Source organism: Furipterus horrens, unplaced genomic scaffold (assembly GCF_987537825.1).
Source record: "Furipterus horrens unplaced genomic scaffold, mFurHor1.1.pri manual_scaffold_1, whole genome shotgun sequence".
Lineage (NCBI taxonomy): Eukaryota > Metazoa > Chordata > Mammalia > Chiroptera > Furipteridae > Furipterus > Furipterus horrens.
This window is the reverse complement of record NW_028327171.1, coordinates 41,043,637-41,067,222: the sequence shown is the minus strand read 5'-3', so window position 1 is coordinate 41,067,222 and position 23,586 is coordinate 41,043,637. Positions and strand designations below refer to the sequence as shown.

Here is a 23,586-nt window from a genome sequence, read left to right as displayed (position 1 = left end):
CCCTCATTCGGCCTCATCCTGTTAAGGAAGGCTGGGAAGCTGCAAAGAACCAGGAGGCGTGCCAAGGGGGCGGCTACTTCCGGTCTCCTGCCCAGGCTGATTTTGTTTGGCTCTGTGGCCGGAAGTGCACCTATGTCGCGCGCCATTTTTATTAAAGGCAGAAGGCAAGGTTTGTTGTGGGCAAGGAACGCTAGGAAAGGAATGATTTGTTGTTCAACCTCGTCCTCCCCCCCCGCTTCCGCTTCCTCTCCCTTCTCCCTTTAAAGTTTGCAGACCTCATAGCTAACTGTCAATGGCTAGGTTAGTGAGGGAGAGCTGAAAAGAAGCCCGGTGAGATAGGGCTGGGGGAAGCTGAGCAGAGGGATTCCTGCTTGCTGGGCCAGCGGCAGTAAAAGAAAACATTTTCACCGCTCCACTGCTCTGTTTTGTGCGATTGGGTTGCCGGGCGTGGAGCGCAGCTGTGAGTGCGTGCGTGCGTGCGTGTCTGTGTTGAATTACTTTAGAGGTGATACAGGAAATTGATGTATCCTTGACTAGTGCTTCCCAAACTGTCTACTTAGGAATCACCTGGAGATCTTGTTAAACTGCAGATTCTGATTCCTTGTGTTAGAGGTGAGGCCTGAGAGGGTGCATTTCTAATCTCCTTGGAGAGCTACCTTTGCTGGTGGTCCCAACTCGGCTCAACAGAATTCCTGGGGATTTCTTACTAGAGCTGGCAAGTGAGATGCAGTTTTGAGGCGAAGGCGCTTCATCTTTCTGAGGTACTTCATCTATAAATTGATGTAGTAATAATACCTACCTTATGGTTGTTGTATAAATAAATGGGTCAACAGCATGTAAGGTGTTTGGAACAGTACTGGGCAGATAGTAAGAGCTAGATAAATGGTTTTGTGGACGATAAAAGGGGGTTCTGTGGAAAGTAACCTCACAGGGTGATCTGATCATAAATTCCTAACTGGGCAGTGGGGCATGATGGGTAGGCATACCCCAGACCTATAAATTCTTTAGTGAAAGGTTTTAAATCAGCCTTGCCCATTTTGTACATCTAGGTTAACACACTTATTCCCACTTTGCTTTCTCTAATCTTTCTTACATTCCCTTCTTAATTTCAAATGCATAAAACTTTTTCTCAGGAGCATTTGAGATCTTGCTCCCTGACATATGCCATCAGTTTGGCTCAAACTCATAAAAACTCTCCACAGATTTCAGCATTTCTTACATCAACATTCTGTTGGGACAGATGAATATCAATAAGCAAATGCAATACATTGAGTCATTTCAGACATTGCTTACTATTCTAAAGAAGAAAAAATGGCAATATGATAAACTACTTGAAGGAAAATGAGAAAGACTTAACTACATAGGGTGGTCCTTTCTGAGGAGATAATACTAATTTGCTTTTCCCAGGAAGCTAATCGTTGGAATAACTTGCAGAAGAGTGCCCAAAATAGGCGGAATAGGCAGTCCAGAGGTCCATACAAAAAAGTGATATAGCTGGTGAAAAGACAGAAGGCCAGTATGTCTAGGATGTAGGGAGGGAAAGGGAGAATGGGGTGGGTGGACGAAGATGGGAAGGGGAAGTTTAGAGATGTAGGCAATTATAGAATTATATAGGCCAAGATCAAAAGTTTACATTTTATTCTAAGTGCAATGCCTAGCTATTTTAAGCTTGGAGAGTAATGTGATCTGATTTACATTATTAAAAGATCACTTTGGTTGCTCTGTGAATATTGGACTATATGGCGGTCCACACAGTGTTTATTAAAGGGCCCAGTCTATTGTCTGGAATTAGAGGCATTTCATTTAAAAAAATTACTTTTAGGACTTCCAGCCAAGATGGAGGTGTAGACAGACATGCTGCATCTCCCTCCACAACTAAGAAGGAGTACAGCTACCTCAAAACTAGAAACAACCAGAAGTTCCAGAAAATCAAAGTGCATGGAAGTCCAACAAACAAGGATATAAAGAAGAAATACTCATCCAGACAGGTAGGAGGGGCGGAACCCAGGCGGAGAGGACACGGCGTGGTGGTGGCAGCAGTAGCAACAGCAGCAGGCTGGCGGAAAGTGAAGTTACACACTTTAAAAAGTCAGGAGGAACACCTGGGGAGCGTTCCCAGCTCCTCACCAGAGCAGCTCACGGTCCCAGCACTGGGGAAAATCAAGCCTCATTGCTTTTGACTGTGCAGACCAGTGGGGGTTGAGATGGAGACAGAAACTGCCAGTCTCTCAGCGGAGTCTGCTTGTTTAAAGGGCCCCCACAGACCTAGAACGTACGCAGACCCACCCACTCTGGGAACGATGGCCAGGGAAGAAGCTAGAGGGGCGCCAGTCTGGTGCAGAAGTGGGAGAAGTGCCTGGAAAAGGGGCGAGTGCTGGGCAAGTGGCATTGTTCCTTCTCAGACCCCTCCCCCGATATAGCGCCACACGTGGTGAAACAGGTCACCTGTTACTGACGAATATCTGAGGCTCCGTCCCTTACAATGTAGTAGGAGCAACAGCTCTCCCTGGGAAATGGAAGCGAACAAACACAGGAGACTTCCAGCCAAGATGGAGGCCTAGACTGACACGCTCCATCTCCCTCCACAACTAAGAAGGAATAGAACTACCGCAAAACCAGCAATAATGAGAAGTTCCAGAAAATAAATGGAAGTCTAATGTATGAAGTTATAAAGAAGTGGTGCTCATCTAGACAGGTAGGAGGGGCGAAGCCAGGGAGGAGAGGTCAAGCAGTGCTGTCCACGGTGGCAGCAGTGACGGCGGCAGGACAGTGGTAAGCACAGACACCCATATTTAAGGGGAGGTGAGAAGCGCGTGGGGAGCACCCCCGGCTGCAGACCAGACCCATCAGCTTGTGATTCTAAAGCCAGGGAAGGCAGACCCCCACTGCCTTGTACTGTGAGGCCCAGTGGGGGTGGGGATGGAGGAGGAGGCTCCTGGTCTCTCAGGGGAGATTGAACGGCAGGAATTCATCTTGAACCCCCACCCCTGCAGAAAATGCCCAGTTGTGACGAGTGCACAGCCCCCCCACCCCCCATAGAAGTGTGACAGCCCTGCCCAGGAAGCAAAGGTAAACACAAAACTGTTCAGGATGGCACAGATCATGGTAGAGATCCCAGTGATGCAGCTGACCAGACAGCAAATATCTAATCTAATGAAGCAGCAGATAGGAAATCTTTCTGAGGCACAGTTCAGAGCTTTGCTTATAAAAGTGCTTACAGACCTAACAGCAGATCTTAAACAAGACAGGGAAGGAATGAAGGCTAGTCCTACTGAAATGAACAAAAACACATACAAAACTAGTGGTGAGGGAAGGAAAACCAGGGATCAAATCAACAAATCGGAACATAGGGAAGAAACAGACAGTCAACCAGTGCAGAAAGAGGAAACGAGAAGTGAGGAAAATGAGGAGAGGCTCAGAAACTCATCAGACAGCTATAACCAGGCCAACATCCAAATCATAGGGTTGCCAGAAGATGAAGAAGAACTAGAAATGGAAAAATGATGTGAAGAAATAATGAAGCAGAACTTCCCTAACTTGGGGAAGGAAATAGACTTACAGGTCCAGGAAGCACAGAGAGTTCCAAAACAACTGGACCTAGGGAGAACCACACCAAGACAGATTATAATCAAAATGTCAAAAATTAAGGATAAACAGAGAATCTTAAAAGCAGCAAGAGAGAAGAAGAGAATTACATACAAAGGGTTCCCAATAAGACTGTCAGCTGATTTCTCAAAAGAAACTCTACAAGCAAGAAGGGACTGGCAAGAAATATTCAAAGTAATGCAAAGCAAAAACCTACAACCACGATTACTCTATCCAGCGAAGCTGTCATTCAGAATAGAAGGGCAGAGAAAGTGCTTCCAGGACAAAGTAAAACTGAAGGAGTTCATCAGATCCAAACCACTGTTATATGAGATGTTAAAGGGACTTATTTAGGAGAAAGGATCAAAACTGAACATTAAAATGAAAGCTGTATCACAACAACCGAAGCTAGGGAACCAAAACAAAGGCAAACTAGGCAATGAGAGTGGGAAAAGAATTATAGGTATGGGGAAAATTATGGGGGGAGGTCAGCAGGGAGGGGAAAGTGGGGAAAGAGAGGGAGATGGTGCAGGAATTAGGAAGCATAGTAGGAGGGAGTGGAGTAGATAGGAAGATGTTGAGAGGAACTATATGCACAACCAATGGGCATGGACTAAAGGGGGGCAACTGGAGGGAGAGATGTCACTGGGTGGAGGGGAACAAAGGGAAAAGAACCTAGGACAACTGTAATAGCATAATCAATAAAGCATATTTTTAAAAATTACTTTTACTATTAGCAATATATTGCAAAATAAGCTGGAATCATTTGACTTAAATATATTTTTTGTTTTTGCCCTGGACTATGTGGCTTAGTTGGTTGGAGCATCGTTGGTAGCTGAAAGGTTGTGGGTTTGATGTCTGGTCAGGGCACATACCTAGGTTGCAGGTTCAGTCCCTGGTCTGGATGTTTACAATCATCAGTCTGGACGCATTTGGGAGACAACCAATCAATGCTTTTCTCCCACATCGATGTTTTTCTCTTCCTTCCTCTCTCTAAAAAACAATGAAAAAATGCCCTCGGGTGAGGATAAGGAAGAAAAAAAAAGATATTTTATGTTTTTTAATACCTTATCTCCCCTCCCCACCCTCTCTTTCCACACCGTAAACAAAAACAGACACAAACACAGTATGCTAATCATTTCTGCTAGGAATCCTTGGAATTGTAATGTTCAAAATTTGTCTACCTAGCAAGGGCAGTCTCATACTTTTGCTGGCAGGAAGGTGGGTTGCAGTATGTATTAGGGTTCAAAAGGTAAGAAATTTATGCAAGGAATTGGCTTACGTGACTGAAGGCTGGCTAGGCAAATCCAAAATATGTAGGGCAAGCCATCAATAAGGGCAGAATGGAAGGGCAGGCACTGACACTACAGTCCATGGCAGCATTCCTTTTTAGGGAAAACTCGGTTCTGCTCTCAAAGCCTTTTAACTGGATCAAGCCCACCTACATTATGCAATATAATCTCCTTTACATAAAGTCAACTAATTGTTATCACAAATGCTTTCCCAGCAACACCTAGATTAGTGTTTGGTTGAAAAACTGGGTACTATAGCCTCTCCAAGTTGACATAGAACTGTCATTACAAGTAAATATATAATAAAATCATGAAAAATTGGAAATAATCCAAGTATTCTCCTATAAGAGATGGATTTAAAAAATTATTATACATGCACAAAATGGAATATGATGTAGTCATTAAAGTTTATTTTAAAAAGTTCTTGACACACAGAAATGTTCACTGTATTGCCACAGCATACTCACATGTTTCATTAAGAATTAAAAGTATAGCTCTGGCTGGTGTGGCTCAGCAGATTGAGCATCAGCCTGTGAACCAGACTGTCACCGGTTCAATTCCCAGACAGGGCACATGCCTGGGTTGTGGGCCAGGTCCCCAGTTGGGGGCACACAAGAAGCAACCACACATTGATGGTTCTTTCCCTCTCTTTCTCCCTCCCTTTTCCTCTCTGTAAAAATAAATTTTAAAATATTTTTAAAAATAATTAAAAATATAATTAAAAATATAAACTATTAACATTTTTCTCATTGTAGAAAAATACAGGCACAATGCAAAAATGTGAAAACATAAATACAAAGAAAATAAGTCACATGTAATATCACCATCCAGAAATAAAATATATGTATTACATAAGATTTACAAAAACATCCAGCCATGTAATATGAAAAATAGAGACATTTATTGAAGAAGGTACAAGATACAAGAAACACTGGACATAGGACAATGATGCCTCAGTACCCTTCAAAGTAGGCACCTTGGGACCTCACACAGTTCTCCCAGTCACCATCTGCTGCCCTGTTATATTTTCCTGAATATCACTGACATCTGAAATCTCTTCCCTTTCAAGGTGATTTTTGTTTTGGGAAAAGCCAGAAATCGCAGGGGGTAAAATCTGAGCTATTAGGGGGAGCAGAGTCACCTGGATGATTTGATGTTTTGCAAAAAAACTGCAGAAGTGGGTGTGGTGCTGAAGCTGCCAGTCACCAGTTGACCACATCTGCAGCCTTCTGAATCATCCAAATAGTTTCTGCAGAGGAATGTTCAAACTTAACACAAAATTTGATGCAGATTCATTGGTCTACGCCCTCAGTCATTTTGAATGCGACAGTCACACAGTATACATGCTCACTCAGCAGTGTCTACTACTCCCACTGATTAGTACAGTGAAGTCATCATTGTTCACGCATGCACATTGCAGTCAACTCTCCTTGGCTGTGAGGTTACATGGATGTCATGCAAACCGTTCTTGTTATATTAACAATGGCTGGACTTTTTCCAGATTTGTATGTTTTCAATAAACGTATCGAAGAAGAAACATTTAATGGAAAAGAGCATGAACTTGAACCCTGAAGACCTCAGTTGAAGTCTAGGCTATGCCACTTAATAACTATGTGAACCCTTAACTACTCAAATAAGTTTTGAGCATAGGTGCTCTGAAAGGGATCTTTAGCTTTATTTATACATTTTTAATTTTTAAAATCATTATGATGTATCCCTTTATTAGTTCTGTAATTTTGCATGTTTAATATATTTTAAAGTAAATGTGACCTTGTATTTTTTAAATGATTTTTTATTGTATTTTTTCCATTACCTTTAGTCCCTTTATGCCCCCTTCCCCACCACGTGACATTGTATGTTATAAATTATAAAATAAATGTTTTAATATAAGTAACAAGTAATTTAATCTATTGCTTTTCTCTTTATAAAATCGATTCATAGGCAAAAACGTAAAGAAAGAAGTGCCCTGGTTGGTGTGGCTCAGTGGACTGAGTGCTTGCCTGCAAACCGGAAGGTTGCTGTTTCTATTCCCAGTGACAGACAGCATGTGCCTGGGTTGCAAGCTAGGTCCTCAGCTGGGGGTGTACAAGTGGCAACCAATCGGTATTTCCCTCTCTTTCTCCACCCCTTCCCCTCTCTCTAAAAACAAATAAAGAAAATATTATTTAAATGAAAGAAGAAAATTTAAATATAAGGGCTGAAACAAATAGAGATTAACAAAAACTTAAAATTTTCAAAAATTTATAAATTTGACATATTAGTGCCAAATTTGTTCTTGAATGTCAAAAATGAGGGAAAATACAAACCAAGGGGGAAGTAGCTCTGGATATATATAACATGATAAATGCCAATAAATTAAAAAACTTAGATGAAGTGTAAAATTTCTGGGAAAACATCAATACCAAAAATAACCCAAGAAAAAACAAAACTTAACGTAATAAGTATTCAAAAATTGAAATGGCAATTTCCCATATATAAAAATAAAAGCCAGGCCTAGATGTTTTTAGAGGTACCTTTTTTTTTTTTACCATATCTTTAAAATTAATCTTATGTTATACAGTGTTTTGCTGAGTATAGAACAGGAGAAGAGACACCCTGACTCACTTACAAGGCTAGAATAACCTTCATACCTCATGGATAGGAGGTATAAGTAAAGAAAACCACACTTATGAATATAGAGGCAAACATCCTCTATGAAATATTAGCTAATTGAATCCAACATTGTATTAAAATTTTTGGTCCAAGTAAGTTTTTGCTAGGGATACAAAAATCACATCTGAATATCATCCAATGTAATTTATAATACAATATTAGTAGACTAAAGGAGAAAACTCACATGTATATCTGAGTAGAGGCAGAAAAAGTCATTGCTAATGCTTACCTACATATAATAAAAGTTCTTAGAAAACTAAGAAATTGATAAAGGCTACTTACCAAAACCTGCACTAAATATACTTATGATGAAACTTTAGTAGGAATCTTACACTTATAAATAGGAACAGTCCCCCCTTCTCCACCTTTTTTTTTCTATTGCTACTTCTACTCATTTTAGTCCTGGAAGTACTGACAAATTCTGTAATAAGATAAAAGAGTTATTAAGGACTGGCAGACCAGGAGTAAGGAGACAAATATGTCTTTTATAGCAGATCATCTGATTATTTACAGTGAAAATAGAAAAAAATGAACAAAGACAGCTGTTAGAACTAAAAAGACTAAAACCTGAATAAGTTTTCTGTATACAAAATCAATGTTTAAAAAAAACAGAAGCCTCCTTATATATCTGTAATAACCAGTTAGAAAATAAGGTAGCATGTCAAAGCAACCAAAACTGTGAAGAACCTAGGAATTAAGAAAAACTGCATATGACCTTTATGAAAAAAAATTTTAAAGTGATCTCAGTAAATGAAGAAATATACAGTGTTTACAAAAGGAAAAATTTAACATTGTAAAGAAATCAATTCCCTCTAAAATTACCTAAATTTTTAATGTAATTCCAGCAAGACTTTAGATGGAAATATTTCTAAATTAACATGGAAGAAAAGTTCTATAACTAAAAGTTCTCAAAAGGAAGAGCAGAGAGAATAAATTCACACTACCTGATATTAAAGATATATTGCAGAACCATAATATTTAAAGCATATTGTTATTGCCAAAGCATGTGACACAGTTGCAGGAGCAAGCAGATGAATATAATGAGTACAAATACAGACCTATATGCCAATTATGCCCATGGAAAGTTGATATATGATAAAATTGGTATCTTGAATCACTGGCAGAAGATGCATTATTTCATAAATAGCACTGGGGAAATTGGTTCACTTGATTGAGTAAAAATGAAACTTGAGAGAGCTTCTGAGTTGGTGAATGAATCAGGTGCTAGGAGGGTGATGCGCCCCAACTCCCTGGGAAAGGAGATCCTGCTCTTCTCAGACTTTCCCCTATGTATCTCTTCATCTGGCTGTTCATTTGTATACTGTATAATATCTTTTATAATAAACCAGTGATAATAACAACAACAACAACAACAACAACAAAAAAAACCAACCTTGAATTATACCTAAACACAAACCCAGACCTAAACATGAAAGGTACAACCAGAACATTATTAGGAGAAACGTAGACAAATAGTTTTGGGATGGGGTTAGAGAGGATTCTGTAAATAAGATTCAGGGAGCCCAGCCTAGAAAGGGAAATGTGATGGATCTATCTACATTAAATTTAAAGATTTTTGTTCAACAAAAGACATCAGTAACAGATGACAGTGTGTATGATCAACAAAAGACCAATATTTAAAATTTGTAAATTACTTCTGAAAATTAACCAGAAAACCCAGAAGAAAAGTGAACAATAGATAGGGAGAGGCGCTTCATAAAGTAAGAAACCAAAAGAATTCATAAGCACATTATGATATTTTCAACCTTGTTAGTAATCAGATAATGTAAATTTAAACAATAATAACATACTATTTTAGTCCCTCAGATTTGCAGAAAATTTAAAAGTTGTATGATATTACTTGTTGATAAGGATGTAGAAAAACATGATCTGCAGATAGGAGTATAAACTAGCTGTTCTGGATATTCTGCAAGGATTTAATCACAAGTATATGTTTTTTAAAAATCCCCCTCCCACCACACACACACACACACACACAACTCAAAACACTTCAGCACTCAAGAATATTTAGCATTGTGCATAAAGCAAATACTTATAAAGGACACTCAATCTGATATTTAATTGAATTGAAGTTCAGAAAAGAGAAAAGTGACAAAGGAGTTTTCTGCTTTATATGCTAAATCTCTTTGAGGACAAGAACCATAGTTTATTTATCCTTGTATCCCCAGGTACATGGCTTGATAGATCTTCCATAGCTGTCAACTGAATAGTGAAATAGAAGTTTTTAAGGAGTTGCAGAATCCATAGACTATTTAAGAAAAATTTAGTAACATTGCATATACTGTCCATGATTACAATCACACAATTTATAGAAATCAAATTCATATATGCTTTGGTCTAATACTCTCTAATGTATCATTTTTTCTCTTTAGGTGTCTGGTATGACATTCCATGGGAAAAAATAGGGCACATTTAAACTTCTAAAGATAATTCTTTGAAAAGTGGTGGGGAGTTAGAAGTTCTGTTTATTCTGGCTTAAAAAGTATGATGTTAGGGAACCATTTTTCTAAGCTACCAACAAGTTTAGATTAGAATTTTGTAGTCTCAAATTTCAGTCATCTATGTATCAGCTACCTGATTTTTTCCATGTCCCTGTATCATTATTATTTACTTCATGTATTTGTTTAAATCAATTTTTTTTCCTTAAAAAATTAGTTTTTTGTCCTAAGTAAAAATATTGTGGTTAAGTTGTATGACATATAATTTACAACCATGAAAATAAAACTATGTACCATATAAAATTATTTTTATAGTTGTGTCCTTTATGAGTCTGGATTAAACTCTGAGTTCCCTCCTAGATTAACATTCTGTCATTCTAGGTTAGTTTCTCTACTTCAGTATTTTAGTTATTTACTAAAGAACATAGCATCAGTGCCATAATAAACTTAATTATATTCTTGTAACCATAAAAAATTATTTCATAAGATCTAACCCTGGCTGGTGTGGCTCAGTGGATTGAGTGCTGGCCTGTGAACCAAAGGATCACTGGTTCAATTCCCAGTCAGAGCACATGCCTGGGTTGCAGGCCAGGTCCCCAGTTGGGGTCACATTAGACGTAACCACACATTGATGTTTCTCTCCCTTTTTCTCCATCCCTTTCCTTTTCTCTCTAAAAATAAATAAAATCTTTTAAAAACAAAACAAGATCTGTGCCATGATATTTTGCTGAAAATAAAAAGACACATTGAAATTTATAAATTCAGCACAAATCGCTATTAGAACAGGAATACATAAAATATTTACAGGGTATTAAAAGCAAGTGATATGGTATATAGTGTGAAGGTAGTAACTTATTTTAACACAGTTTGAAGAATAGGGAGAAGAAAGAATTAAAGGAAACGAGTCCACTCTCATCCTGTTAAATGGAAAAAAATTTAATCTTTTTAGACTTTCTGAAAACCCACAGGGTGAGGAAGTTTCAAAGATGAGGTGTAAGCAGCCATAGAATATAGTTTGAGGAATGTTTTTGAAATGTGGATAATCCCATAAAAAGAACCCTAAATAAAATAAACAGGGTAGACAGGAAAAGAGAATTTAATATTCTCAAATTTCAGTCAACCAAAATTCAGAATAGTATGGTGAACGGCCATTTGGCAGAGGATTAAAAAAAAAAATTACACACCATAAATTACATTTGATGGGTATGTTTCCAGTTTCTGGCTTCAGCTTTCTGTGAAGAGTAAGGGCAAACCTATCAGCTATAATGCTTTTAGCTAGTGGACAATTACTGAATAAGATATTAAAAAATTTATAAAATTTGGTTTCATTTAAAACATACTTTTTGTTAAATTTTTCATAATTCAGCTCAATATTTTTGACAAGAAAAAAAGATTATCCAGGTTATATTCATTTGTCTATATAAACCAGAAACAAACAACAAACATAAGGTGTGGTAACAAAAAATTCTGTTTAAAAATTGTCTCGATATCATACCTTTTAAAGTATGGGAATAAGACTAATTGGTAATACAATATTTATATTTAGCAATGTGAGAAAATTGTTTCTTGTTAGAATGCAGAAGTTACTTTTCACAAATGTGATTTATTTTGGGTTCAGGTAGTTACCAGGATTACTAAGGAGAATGGACTTAATAAGGAAGTTGTGGTGATTCATGCTTTAATATGGAAAGTCTTTATCAAGAAAATTATTTTTCAAATCACTAGTATAAAGTAGACTCCAAACAACTCTTAACAGGCTCTTAAAACTTTTAGTTTTCAATTTTACACATTGAATATACTTCATATAAACATGTATAATACATATGACAACTTTCAACTTTGTGAATTTATATATTACACCAGAAATGTACAATTTTTTCTCTTATTTTAATGTCTTAAAAAATTTATAGAAAGCTAAACCGATATGTAGAGTATATGTAAATCCATAAAAATTCCATGAATAAAAATTCTCTTGTAGATATTCTATCTTAAGTCATCAGACTGAAAGTTACAGGCAAAGGAATAGAAATCCCAAAGTTTTATTTTTATTTTACAGGGATGAATGAAGCTGTTAATTGCAGGGTAACCTGACTAACCAAATTTGTTTCTCCATTGGAATTAACATTTGGTCTTAACTATTTATTTTCACTTAAATTCTTAATAGGTATTGATTTGTTTTGATAAGCCAATCTGCTTCCCACAAGGACTGTAATCATTTTTTATTAGCTTTTTGAAATGTACATAACTAATAATGCTTTTTAGGCATTAAAATTTCATTAAATATTAATCACAGTAGTTTGACAACTATATCAAACTAGTTGCAAAAGGTAGTAACATTGGCAAAACAAGCAAAGTTAAGGTTAATGATAAAGTGTCAAGAATTAAGTAATTCAATTCTTTGTAAATCAGATTTAAAAATTAGGAAGTATTAACCTGTTGAAAAAGGCTATATATGATGAGGTCTGTGTGGGAAAAGTCCAGCCATTGTTAATATAATGAGAACAGTTTGCGCAACATCCATGTAACCTGGCAGCCAAGGAAAGTGGACTGGAATGTGCATATATGAACAATGATGACTTCACTGTACTAGTCAGTGGGGGTGGTAGATGCTATTGAGTGAGCATGTGTACTGTGTGGCTGTTGCATTCAAAATGACTGAGTAGAACAATGAACCTGCATCAAATTTTGTGTTAACTTTGAATGTTCCTCCACAGAAACTATTCGGATGATTCAGGTATTCAGGGATGATGCAATGAGTGCAGCGCAAATAAAAGTGTGGCACAAATGCTTCAAAGGTGGTCTGGAATCTGTTGAAAGTGATCTACATTCTGGAAGGCCTGGAATAAGCTGAATACCTGAGAATGTTGAATGTGTAGGGCCACAAACAACAAAGATGGAAGTACTGTGTGAGGTCCTAAGGTGTCTACTTTGAAGGTGGCTGAGGTGTCATTGTCCTATGTACAACGTTCATTGTATCTTTAATCAATATCTCTATTTTTCATAGTACATGACTGGATACTTTCTGGACAGAAAAATGCCATGCTGCTAACAATTCAGCAACCACCTAACAACCTGTTATAGGCCCAGTGAAACTGAGGAACTGATTAATATGTGATGGCATACATTGAGAGAAATCTTAAGAAAGGTGACTTAAAATGGTAAAACTGGCAAACTTACAACAGGGAGAGGCTTTTGAGTAGTGCACAATAACTTGGCAATTTTGGGGTACAAGGGAAATGCTTTGAAATTTCCAAAGTAGTAACTCTTTTCAAGATTAAGATAAAAACATCAAGAAAAAAAATGACCCATCACTACTCTTCACTGCCAAGAATTCTATTGTAGTACTAATAAACATCACTATCAGTTATGTGTTCTCACACTTGAAGTGTGGTTCAAGTCACAGCGTACAGTAGAAATGCCTCTCTTTGAGAGGAAAAAACCCCAAAATAGAAAAATTTCTTTTAAGGTAGGTAAATTTTTCCAGAGAAGTTCATTAAACTAAAAATATAGACCAGCTACCTCAGTAATTTCTAGTCAGTCACAGACTTATTTGAAAGCTGAATCAAAACCAAAAGTTTTTGGAGGGACAAGCAAGCAGTCAGTGGGATATCACTTCAAGCTGCAGATTCATCAAAATTATGAAACTGTTTCTAAAACTGGAATTTAATATTTTTTACTTTCACCACAGTCTCTTTTAATTTGATTACTAACACCTATCAAAAGTAAAGCAATAAATGACAGAATTTTAAACCATCAAGGCATTACTTATTTAAAGTTTGTTTCCTCAAATCCCTGGCTGGATGTATATTAAAGTAGTATAAAAACAGAATTACCAAGAAGGCAGCTAAGTGGCTAGGTTAAATACCCCAAGGACAGAGCTTAGGTTTTTTATGTAACACACTGTAATGGAAACATTACTAGACTGAATGCCAAATAACTTGGAATCACTCCTGTTTGCTATAATGGCTTTGTGACCTTGACCCAATAACCACCTCACTTTCTATTGCTACAAGAAAATAGGAAACTAGAGGGTTTAGACGAAATGGTTTCTAAGGTTTGTTTTTCTATGTTAAACTATTATAATTTTAAGTCTTCTTGGAAACAATGGTATTAGACAGCCCTACATGGAAATTTACAATCAGACAGAATGGCAGGTTCTGGGAATACTGGTATGCATACATGACAAAATAGTAAAGATACAAATGATTGGTTTTCGAAGTACTTTTTGCTGCCAACAGCCTCAAAATAGACTAAATTCCCATGGCTTTTGAAGTGGGAAAAATCATAGGTCACAAATTGTTTCTTTCCAACTATATCAATATCCCTGAACAATATTATTAGCTGCAGTGTTTATTAAATTGAAGCCAACAACACACAAAATTCTATCTTCTTGATGCTGCTCTTTAAGAAACTGCTTTTGAATTGCGGTGGTTGTATCTCTCCCCCCTTCCTTCCAATTCATATGTTGAAGTCCTGAGCACCCCCAGTACCTCAAAATATGACATAATTTGGAGATATGATTTTTACCAAGTTAAAATGAAGTCCATAGGGTGAGCCCTAATCTAACATGACTGATGTCCTCGTAAAAGGATAAATTTGGAGACAGACTTGCATACAGGGAGCACACCGTGTGAATGTGAAGATGGCCATCTACAAGCCAAGGAGGAAGGCTCAAAACAGATCCTTTCCTTACGGTCCTCAGAAGAAACAAACTATGACAACCTTTTGATTTTGATCTTCTAGCCTTTGGAACTGTGAGACAATAAATTTCTGTTGTTTAAGCCACTCAGCTTGTGGTAATTTGTTCTGTCAGCCACAGGAAACTAATATAGAAGCTAAGATTATTTATCATTATCAAAAGTAATTTGTACTTTATCATGCCAGGAACCTCTTATCTCCTAGATCTTCCTAATTCTATATTAATACTTCAGTGGGTTTTCTCGGTCAGTAAATAATTTGACATCAGAAGTCTGGATATGACTTTGCAGCTGCATAATTGAAAACGAAATGTGAACAGGTTAGGAGCTATGAAATGTTACTTCATTGTCTAATCCCTTAACAGTTCCTCTTCATCCCCACCTTAAATTATTTAACACAGATATATGGGTGAAAATAAAGTGAGAATTAAAAAAAGAAAAAAAAAAAGACTGCCAGGAAAACTGGATCTTTTCTTCCTACTGTAACACAGGCCTTCTGGTGTTATTAAAAGAATCACTCAGATGGGGGAGCCTTGGGGGTAATCACTGATGGGGAAAGCAAAAGGAGGGTCTGAGTTCTTATCAATGGGAGCATCAGAGGACTTAACTGTATATTATGTTGCATTTTAGTTTGGGTACTGCAGTACTTTAATAACTTCATACATGAAAAGCTAAGCTTGTCTTGAGTTTTAAAAAGTTAATAGCACTATGGTTATGGAAGGGAAACTAGTCTAGTATTTTTAATACATTAGTTTCTTATCCATTCACGAGCACATGCACAGGATGATAGACAGCAAGAGTGGTTAAAACTACGAACTACCATGCACTAAAAATATCATATTTTAGATACAATCACATACTGAAAAATGTAGCAATGCCAATAAAATTGGACAATTAAAAATCTAACCTGTTAAAGGCAATTCTCAAAAATTGTGTTTAAAATCATCCATCTTAACATCTCTAAAAAAAGTTGTATTTATTACTTTACATTAACATTATGGAAGTTAAAGAAAGAATAATCAAGCTGTTTCATGGACTGGAATGTGACTTAATAATTCCCTTTCATTTCCAAACCTCATCAAGCAGTCACTACATTTATGAGGTAAGTCAGCCGAATGCTTGAAGTCTAGATGAATTTTAAGATCTTCAATTTGTCCCGTTGAATATTCACAGTATTGACATAAATAAATTCCTTCAGATAAATGTGAATTTAAATGTTTGCAATATTCTAGCATACTTGAAAAGCCTTTGCCACAGTCATCACAAACATGAGGAAAAATTTTAGTATGTTCAATAGCAACATGCCTGTTAACATTTGTATGAAGTCTACTCCGAAAACCACATACTTGACATACAAAGAAGTTTTTACATTTGTCGAAGGTGATTTTGCTCAAGAGGCTGTACTGTCCGTGCTCTCCATTGTTATACTTGTCACTTAACTCTATTAATTTGCATGCATGTTCGTTTACCACGTGGCTATGCAAGTCTTCCGGATCATTGGTTTCATGTTCACAGAACTGACACAAGTACTGTTCATCACAACTGTGTTCCTGGAAGTGCAGGTAGAGCTCACTGCTCGAGGAGAACTGTACATCGCACTGCTCACACCAATAAAGGTGATCACTAAAATGGGTGTCTGCAATATGCTGGCTGAGGTTCTCAAAGATTACTGTCTTGTAATCACAGTATTTACAAATGTAGGGATCCTCTTCATGCAGTTTGGCATGTTCGATCAGGAGCATGTTGGTAGAGAAACTTTCCTTGCATACTCGACACACATTTGAATCAGTACGCTTATGCTTCAGGATCATATGCTGCTTTAAATCAGAAAAATATTTGCTGTTGAACTCACAAAGTTCACATTTATAGAGGCCACTGCTATTAGCTCTCAGTAAAGGCCATTTCTGCTGGGCAGTCACATTCAGAGCTTGGCTCTTGTCAAGAATTTTGCAAAGTTTAGCTGGTGGCTCTTCATCAGCTTGGTCTTGGAGACTCTCAGAGGAATTGTTTTCTGTCTCTATATCATAATCTTCAGAAATTGCATGTACTTCTGCGGCAATTGGAACGTCTTCAGCAGTGTGAACTTCTATAGGACTCTCCTCTTGAGTTTGCTGATTGATTGATTCAGGGGAGTCACACTCCTCATCACAAATTTCAACATCAGCAGATTTATCTGAAAAATAAAACAAGCCTATTATTATTATTACTAAATAAAACCTATTAAATAAATAACTGGCAAAAAATTATTTTATGCATTATATCTGCATTAATTTACAAAAATATGCAAATGCTACTACTTAAGTTTCCCAAACCTGTAGAGAAGGCAGCGTGGTCTAGAATTCTAAGCACAGGACTGGGAACCAGATAGTTCTGATTTCTGTTTCTAGCCTTGATTCCATCTGTAAATTTTGGCAAGTCATTTGATGTTTCTGTATCAGAATCATCATCTGTAGAGAGGAATTTGGAAAAACACTTATTATTTATGTCAAAGCATTAAACGTTAAGTATTATAAAACAAAGGATCGAATATTTTAAGTATAATTCTGAGTTCCAAAAGAAACTAAGGATTTAGATTTAGCCACGAAAAGATGTATATCACAGGCACACAGAAAATCTGTCCAAACAAGCAACTGTTTTGCTTCCATGCCCCACTTGGACTAGAACAGACTTTTTAATGTTTCTTAGAAATTTTAAGTTTAAATTAACTGAATTTGAATAAACCTTTATTCCCTCAGCCCAGCCCCAATGTTTTAAAGTTAGCATGGAGAAACTGAAATACAGGTCAGTAGAGAAAGTGGATTTCAATCTCATATCATTGTTTTTAATAGACTTTATTTTTAGAAGTTTGGGATTTACTGAAAAAATCTGAGTAGTACAGAGAATTCCCATATCCTTCAGTTTCTCCACTGTGAACATCTTATATATTATGTGGTACATTTGTTATAATTAATCACCAATACTAACAAATTCTTATTAAATGAAGTCCATACTTCATCCAGATTTCCTTAGTTTTTAGCTAATGTCCTTTTTCTGTTACAGGATCCCATATGACACTTAGCTTTCAAGACTCTCCAGGCTGTTAGCTGTGGCAGTTTCACATTTTCCTTGTTTTTGATAATCATGACAATTTTGAGGAGAACAGAACAGGTATTTTGTAGGATGCGCCCCTATTAAAATTTGCCCATTGTTTTTGCATAATTCACCTGGGATTATGGGTTACTGGGAGCAGATCAGAGAGACAAACTGACAATTTTATCACATCTTATCAAGGGTACATAGATTAACATGACTTATTACTGTTGACGTTGACCTTGATCACCTGGTTGAGGTAGTATTTATCAGGTTTCTCCTCTGTAAAGTCACTCTTTTACTTTCCATACTCTGTGCTTTGGAAGAAGGTCACAGTCCACACTTAAGAAGTGAGGATATATATTCCACCTCCTTAAAGGAGGATTATATCAATCATTTTGGAATTCTTCTGTTCAAGAGATTTGTTTCTTTTTGTTTATTTATTTAAATAGCTGTTCTATTACAGTTGTCCCACTTCTCCCCCATTGCTCTCCCCTGTCCCGCTCTTCTCATTTATTTATTCAATCATTTATTTATATTACTATGGACTCATGACTATTTATGTTATACTCTGGGTTATAATTCATTTTTCTCCCCTCAAATTGTTTTAGCTTTAGCTACTGGGAGCCCTTTTATTTTTAACTTAAAATTTTTTTTTAAATGATTGATTTGAGAGAGAGAAACATTGATTTGTTATTCCACGTATATACACATTCATTGGCTGATTCTTGGATGTGCCCTGACCAAGGATCAAACCTACAACCTTGGCTCCTGTACTCCTTTGGCATACCTGTAATGCGTGGGTAAGTATGTGTGTATGTGTGAGATTTGAATACTTTCTATTTTCTAGAACCATGAGTCGCTTCAGGCTCATTTTGTGTATTTCCTTTCCCAGAACTAGAATCAGTCATTTCTCCAACAAGCCCTAGTTCCTTTCACTGGAGAATGGTATTAGAAACCAAGATCTGGGCACTAGATGTGCTCACTGCTACTGGGGTGTCCTTTTTTTATGCCCTCTCAGCTAATGGAACAAATGTTTATGCGCACTGCCACATATATGTAGATATACCTATAAATATTTCTTTATGTAACATCTGTGTCTATATTAAGCCAAATATGAATTCATAATGATGTCTCTTACTCCATATGAATTTTAATAATTTATGTTTCTGTGTCTATAACAGGAGCTCAAGGGAACCAAAATTTTGATGGATGCAGAGGAAGGAGAAAACAAATACAAGTTGCTATCATTCACCCAATGCTCTAGAAAACAGAAGCCAACAGAAGATGAAACACTGAGAAAGGCCAAATCCTCTGTTCTTTCCTTCCATTAGCACTCTACACCAAAATGTATAGCTGAGTGGAAGAGCCATGTATAACACTATTCTTAACCTTTCACCATAAATACTCCAAACTCTGGGTCACTTCTGCTTTGCCACCAATTCCTAGCCAACTAAGATGGATTTAGGCAAATGTGTTTTCTATTTGTATATCTGAAATAATGTTAAAAATAAAAATTCACTTACATGCTATATTACAAAAAAATTATTGTTTTCTTACACTAAAACAAAGTTAAATACTTATCCATTTTGAAATCATAACTCACTCACATTTCCAAATAAGCAAGGAATGATTATAAAAGCAATTTAAAGAAAAATATTTTAGAAAATATTAGATATACCTTTGTTGTCAAAATATTTTAAGTCTGGTTGTCTCATAGAACAGACACTGTAACAATGATCAGAAAAAATTCCATTGAATCCATCTGCAATTCTGCTTATTCCAGAGGAATCTGAACATAAAGCAAAATTTTAAAAGTTTAAAACATAGTAAACACATATACATTTAATGATAGCCATCCCTTTATCCAACATATATAAACTTTTATAATATCTGTAATGAAGTAACAGTTCCCTCGAACCTGATAGCTTTTGTATTTCAGATCTGATATTAATATCGACCATCTTATATATTATGTAGTGCATTTGTTATACCTGAAAGAACCACAATATAAACAATATAAAATGTGATACTGTGAAGCACACAAAGATACATTTGTCTTACAGTCAGAATCCCACAAAATAAAAATATACAATAAATGTGGTAACTGCAAAAAACACTAACTACCAAGATGTTCTATGTAGTGCAGAGAAAGCATAATGCGTAGGAAAATTGGTCTGAGGACAGGTTGGGGCTTCTGAATATAGTCATTTCAAGTCTTGTCTAGGTGAGGCCAATAAGTCATAAAACAGACTTAATTTCCTTAGATATGAAGGATGTGTAGGCTGGGTGGGCTACCAGGTACGCCTGAGACTGTCCCAAGTACATGTATGTGAGGCATATTACATATGGCCACAAAGACCTCTTCTTAATAGTACCAAGACAGTAGAGCTAACCTCAACGAAAGAATCTAAAATTACACAATCGAAATGAAAGTTCACATTTCCAAAAGTAATATATAGGATGAAGATTTTTTTCTCAATGATGCAAATATCTTCCAACAAGGTTATTGTGTGCCGTAAGCACAAGCTTGTGAAATACATAGGCAAATCTCAGTTATGCTGTGTAAGTATCCAACCTTGGATATTTAATTTTAAGTATCAATAAACCCTTAAGTTGTGAGGATTAAATAATGTCTATAAGTTCTGATGTGTGCCTAGCATGTAGTAGATAAGGAAGTTATACTCAGTAAATTTATTTAAAATTTTCTCTTACCTAAAAATTGACCCAGATATCAAACTCTTATCTGATCATTGATGAGAAAATAGACTGGAATATAATTGCATGGATATTAATCCATGGTCCAACATTAAAACAATTCACTGACCTGAGTAACGAGAAGGGTGTAAAGTTTTCCTTTTTCTTTTTTTAGGATATTCATTCATATCTTTTCAATCTAAAAAAGAAAAAATTAACAAATATATCACAAATAACTATCATTAATATTATTATAAAAATTCCTCTAACCAAAGAATTTATTGGCAATAAAATATGTGTGCACTACCTGATAATCTACTTCATACAAGAACATTAAAAAATGCCTCTATTTATATTTTGAATTTATTTTTCTAATCAAGTTTCAAAGCAGGACAAAATTTTTTTTTTTTCTTATTGAATTTGAGAACTCTTTTGCAATTTGATGTAATTGTGAGAACTAGATAATTACAATAAGCCTAATGCTTAAATTATTTTTTTATAAATAATAAATTGTGCCTATGGCACCATATTAAGAATAAAACAGGTACATTTCTTACAACTGGGAAAGTTTTGATACAGTTTTTAAGCAAAAGGTAGATGTATTCCCTTAAAAAATATATTTCCACAAGCCTGTATTAATTCCGTGGCTTCGAGGAAAAATACTCATCACACACAAGTTTAAAAATATAATTTCCAAGAAAAAAATGCTTCTCTTACTTATGAGGTCACTTTCAACACTCTATTGAGAACAAAATAGGTATGGCAACAACTAATGTATGACTAAATTCTCATGGACTGCTGTAAAATTGACTCATTCGTTTTACCACATTCCACTTACTTGGTATAATTCTTAATATGGACGTGAGGAAAAATGAATTACAGGGAAGTTTTCACAGACGGTAAAAAATACCTGCAGGAAAAACATGACAAGTCAAAATGTAGTTCATTTCTGAAACTCAAGAATACAATGGTACCAAGATCTTTAATCAACTGGAAAGTTATACAGAATTAATTAAAGTATAACGTTCTTTTGAATATACTGTATTAAGTACTCAAAAATTATATATATTGATAAATATGTGTGTCTATGTAAATATGTCATTTTTAATGAGTTTATCTTCTAAAGCTGTATCTTAACACCAAAATAGGAACATAATTCTGTATTAATTTATTCAGCCACAATGAAGGCATATATAATGAAAGAAAACACCAAAATCACAGACCTTTAACTATTTAAGTCCTTATAGATTTAACAACAAAAGAATAGTAATGATCACTTATTGAGCACCAATTGCGTACCAGGCTATGACTTACCTTATTTAATCCTGTGATATGCAAAATCCACTACACTCTCTCAAAATCATTATTTATCCCTTGTTGCTGAAGTGGAAACTGAGTCATAGTAAAGTCAGTAATAAGTGGTAGGGTTGGGAGTTGAATAAAGATCTAATCATTTTTAAAGCCCAAGCTTTGGAAACAAATAGGGAGATAAATCGGCCATCCCAATTCAAGTAATAGATTAGTGTCAGAATCAGAACTACCTCTTCCATTTCAGATTAGTGTTCTTTCAAATATAGTAGTGGACAAGTAAGGCATGTCAGATGTCAGAAAGAGTGTTGTTGTTTTTTTTTTAATTTTTATATTTATTTTTCAAGAGAGGAGAAGGGAGGGAAAAAGAGGGAGGAAGAAACATCAATGTGTGCTTGTCTCTCTCATGCCCCAACTGGGGACTTGGCCCACAACCCAGGCAGGTGCCCTGACTGGGAATCAAACCAGTGACCCTTCGGTTCATAGGGCAGTGCTCAATCCACTGTGCCACACCAGCCAGGGCCAGAAAAAGAGGTTTTGCCCACCAACTTTATATGCTACTTTTCTTATCAACAAGGTGATTGATATATACATAGCAGGTAGAACTTTGCATCATTACTAAGACCACTTCATTTCTAGTGGTAAGGAACTGAAGTGCACATGTTATTTTTGCTGCTTACCTAAGTTCTGGTTATATTAGCACTATCAGTGATGGGAACACATGCTAAAGATAGTGCTTTTTAGTTTACTGAGCATTTTCCTAACCCTTATTTTATTTGATCTTCACAATCCTGTGAGGTACACAGAGGAGCTACTATCAAACCCACCTAATATTACTGATGAGGAAACAGATTCAGTAAGTCAAGTAAACTAAGTGGTAGAACCAGAGATAAAAAAGTATGTCTTCTGACTCCTGGTTTTTGAACAGCTAACTGTGTGAGTAAATCTTCACTGCTAATCTCTGATATCAGCAAGTTACATCTTGCTTCCAGTTCTTACGGAGCCACCGATTGGGGGTGGGTGTGGGTGGGATGGGAATCATCTAAAGAAACTGACAACCATGCGATATATAGAAATAATATCAATATATATAATGCCTCACCTAACAAAACAAATAGCATTTCTTGAGTCTATCCCAATCAAGTGCATTCAAAAGTCAACAAAAAAAGCTGTTTCATATTTATGTATAAACCAAAATTTCAAGCCTTAGTCCTAATACTTCTTTTGTACACTTCCAGAATGTATATAACCAAAAGCTTTACACTTCATGTTCTAAATGCTCTACAGGTCTCAGGGAGAACACTGAAAATTGGCAGCCAAGCATGTTAAAGTAGCCTCTTTTTACTTCAGAATATACTTCCAAGTTCTTTCTAACATGAAGAATAAAAAAGAAAGAAAAAACCAAGCATGGCATTAAAATTAATGTTGCAAGCTGGTCTGGATTCAGACTGTCAGGTGAAATAGGATAACCTAGATCAGAAAAAGGTTTGACTTCTAAAGGGGCTGAACAATAATCCAAACCCTTATCAGACCTCCTTTCAGCAAGATGGTAAAATGCCTACTCAAGTCCAAAAAATGCTAACCATCCTTTATTTCAGCAAATGTTTTCATGTGGTTTTTGTATGCATTAACTGCCCAGATGATAAAGTCTGGCTTTTACTTAGGTATGTCATATAAACACTGGCTCACTAGTCCTCCTCTCATGCAGAATATTCTGAATCACATGTGACTTAATCACTGCCTGCCCATTCACCACTTAAAAGCAAACTACAGATGTAATACATGTCACTGCAGAATAAAACAGAAAAATGGTTTTTAAATTAATCA

The 23,586-nt window shown here is 36.2% G+C and overlaps 1 protein-coding gene and 1 long non-coding RNA gene across 4 annotated transcripts in view; one reads left to right on the top strand and one right to left on the bottom strand.

The window, feature by feature from the left end:
• Positions 1-257: 257 nt before the first annotated feature.
• LOC150020922 (uncharacterized) lies at positions 258-19,217 on the top strand. 2 transcript variants are annotated; one of them, XR_016510547.1, is made up of 3 exons: positions 258-460; positions 561-761; positions 18,939-19,217. It is a non-coding gene; the product is annotated as an uncharacterized LOC150020922 (long non-coding RNA). The 2 variants fall into 2 exon arrangements; XR_016510544.1 differs by lacking the exon at positions 18,939-19,217 and adding an exon at positions 1,823-2,182.
• ZNF639 (zinc finger protein 639) overlaps positions 13,353-23,586 on the bottom strand; it is an 11,621-nt gene continuing 1,387 nt past the window's right edge. For both annotated transcript variants that reach the window (XM_090274132.1, XM_090274124.1), the window contains exons 2-6: positions 21,290-21,361; positions 20,582-20,650; positions 19,436-19,546; positions 16,998-17,132; positions 13,353-16,858 (exon numbers count right to left, since the gene is read on the bottom strand). In XM_090274132.1, the coding sequence (XP_090130258.1) occupies positions 15,705-16,858; positions 16,998-17,132; positions 19,436-19,546; positions 20,582-20,639 (1,458 nt within the window). In that variant the 5' untranslated portion in view covers positions 20,640-20,650; positions 21,290-21,361 and the 3' untranslated portion in view covers positions 13,353-15,704. The remainder of the gene's footprint in view (positions 16,859-16,997; positions 17,133-19,435; positions 19,547-20,581; positions 20,651-21,289; positions 21,362-23,586) is intronic.